Source organism: Amphimedon queenslandica, unplaced genomic scaffold, assembly GCF_000090795.2.
Source record: "Amphimedon queenslandica unplaced genomic scaffold, v1.1 AMPQUscaffold_5139_Cont22887, whole genome shotgun sequence".
NCBI lineage: Eukaryota > Metazoa > Porifera > Demospongiae > Haplosclerida > Niphatidae > Amphimedon > Amphimedon queenslandica.
The window spans coordinates 1-1,633 of NW_003554554.1; the positions used below are offsets into that span (position 1 = coordinate 1).

General features: G+C 39.0%; 1 protein-coding gene across 1 annotated transcript; it reads left to right on the top strand.

Moving 5' to 3' along the window:
* The first annotated feature begins 91 nt into the window (after positions 1 to 91).
* Positions 92 to 1,625, top strand: LOC100634714 (DNA ligase 4-like). The gene is made up of 8 exons (XM_003391854.2): positions 92 to 193; positions 247 to 405; positions 454 to 544; positions 611 to 699; positions 854 to 902; positions 1,194 to 1,283; positions 1,348 to 1,419; positions 1,510 to 1,625. The coding sequence occupies exons 2-8, from the start codon at positions 386 to 388 to the stop codon at positions 1,597 to 1,599; spliced, it is 501 nt and encodes a 166-aa protein (XP_003391902.2). The 5' UTR covers positions 92 to 193; positions 247 to 385; the 3' UTR covers positions 1,600 to 1,625.
* Positions 1,626 to 1,633: the final 8 nt, after the last annotated feature.

A 1,633-nucleotide genomic window follows, 5' to 3' on the forward strand; every position in this document is an offset into this window, starting at 1 on the left:
GTGACTATTATATGTGTGTATATTGTATGCAGCTTCTGCTGTGTGTCTAAGAGCTTCCCCCTCTCTCTCCCCCTTTCTCTCCTCTAGATACAGGACAGGTTGTACCTTAAGGTTTCCAAGATTAGAGAGAGTGAGAGAGGACAAAGAATGGTTTGATTGTATGTCACTGGATGAACTGGAGGATCTTAAAAGAGTTAGGCTATTTTTAGAACTGAGTCTATAATTAGTAACACATTCTATTGATAGGTAGCCTCAGGTCATTTAGCTCACCGTCATTATGAGGAGGGGGAGGGGGAGGAAGGGGAACTCACCACGTCCAAAAAGAGGAGGAGAGTGACTAGGATTGATAGACCAGCTGGTGTGGCCTCCCAGTTCAGACACACTGATGTATCCAGTGTGGAGGAGGTGGTTCTTTATCTTTACCATGTCACTTTGATTTGTGTGTCATTCAAGGTATCTTCTATGTTTGCTGGTAAGCAGTTTTGTGTCATTAACGGAACTCCGCTCTTTCAATAAACAATATATTGAGACTAAGATTGCTGAGGTAAGCGTTATATTAATTAGTTGATCTCTCTATTAGCCACTCCCCTTGTCCCGCCCCTCTCTATAGCATGGAGGTACTTTTGTACAGAATCCAACTACAGATACTTACTGTGTGCTGGTTCATAAACTGGTCGTTAAAGCTAATAATATAATCAGGTATTTATTTATTGGTTTGTTTGTTTATGTATGTGTTGTGTCACACTGTTATCACTTCATTTAAGTGTAGCAGCTTTATGTGTCACCATAATATTGTTTTTTCTTCTTGTTTGTCACTATATGTCTGACCCCTTCCCCCTCTCTCTCTATTCAGTAAAGGTATTTATAATGTGGTCATGATCCAATGGCTCCTGGACTGTCTGGTGAGTAATAAGAGATGATTAGGTTTACATGCAGTTACATGTACATGTATGTGTATGCATTACATGTACATAGTGTGTAGTACATACATGTGTCTGTATGCATTACTATTGACGCTGTTTAAGCAGCTGCTAATAAACACAATTGGTTAGCTGTTGTATGACAGTATGACAGCAGGAAGTCCTTTGTGTAAATTGTGTTAGAAAATGAAAATACCGTCATAACAGCATTCAACATTTAAACTAGTTATATACATTTCTCCTTAATGTTGTACATATCCTCTCTCTCTACAGGAGACCGGGAGGTGTCTGCCATTGAAGCCCTCACTGATGTATAGCACATCCTCTGAGACTGCTAGCAAGTTCTCTGAAGTATATGATAAGGTATAACAACCAGTGTTTGTTTGTTTATGTTTATTGTTGTTGTTTATTGTTGTGTTGTTTACAGTATGGTGATAGTTATATTGATGATACTAGTGAGACAACATTGAGAGAAATATTTGATAAAATGAAAGACAAAGTAACGTATACATGTACATGTAATGATGTAACCTGTGTGCTGATTGTGTCCTTTTTGGGCTCCCCCCCCCCCCTCTCTCTCTCTTTCTAGAGGAGTTGTTCTGCTGATGAAATTGCTAAAATAGAGTTAGAGTATTTCCCAAATGAATCAGACAATGGACTCTTCAGACATTTTAAGTAAATAAGGAACCTAAGACTAGGAGGGAGGGAGGGAG

Bases quoted from the DNA above. Each gene is read 5' to 3' on its own strand.
- LOC100634714 (XM_003391854.2), top strand. From the start codon at position 386: ATGTATCCAGTGTGGAGGAG. The intron at 700-853 runs GTATTTATTTAT...CTCTCTATTCAG, and splicing joins AAAGCTAATAATATAATCAG to TAAAGGTATTTATAATGTGG. The intron at 1,420-1,509 runs GTAACGTATACA...CTCTCTTTCTAG, and splicing joins TTGATAAAATGAAAGACAAA to AGGAGTTGTTCTGCTGATGA.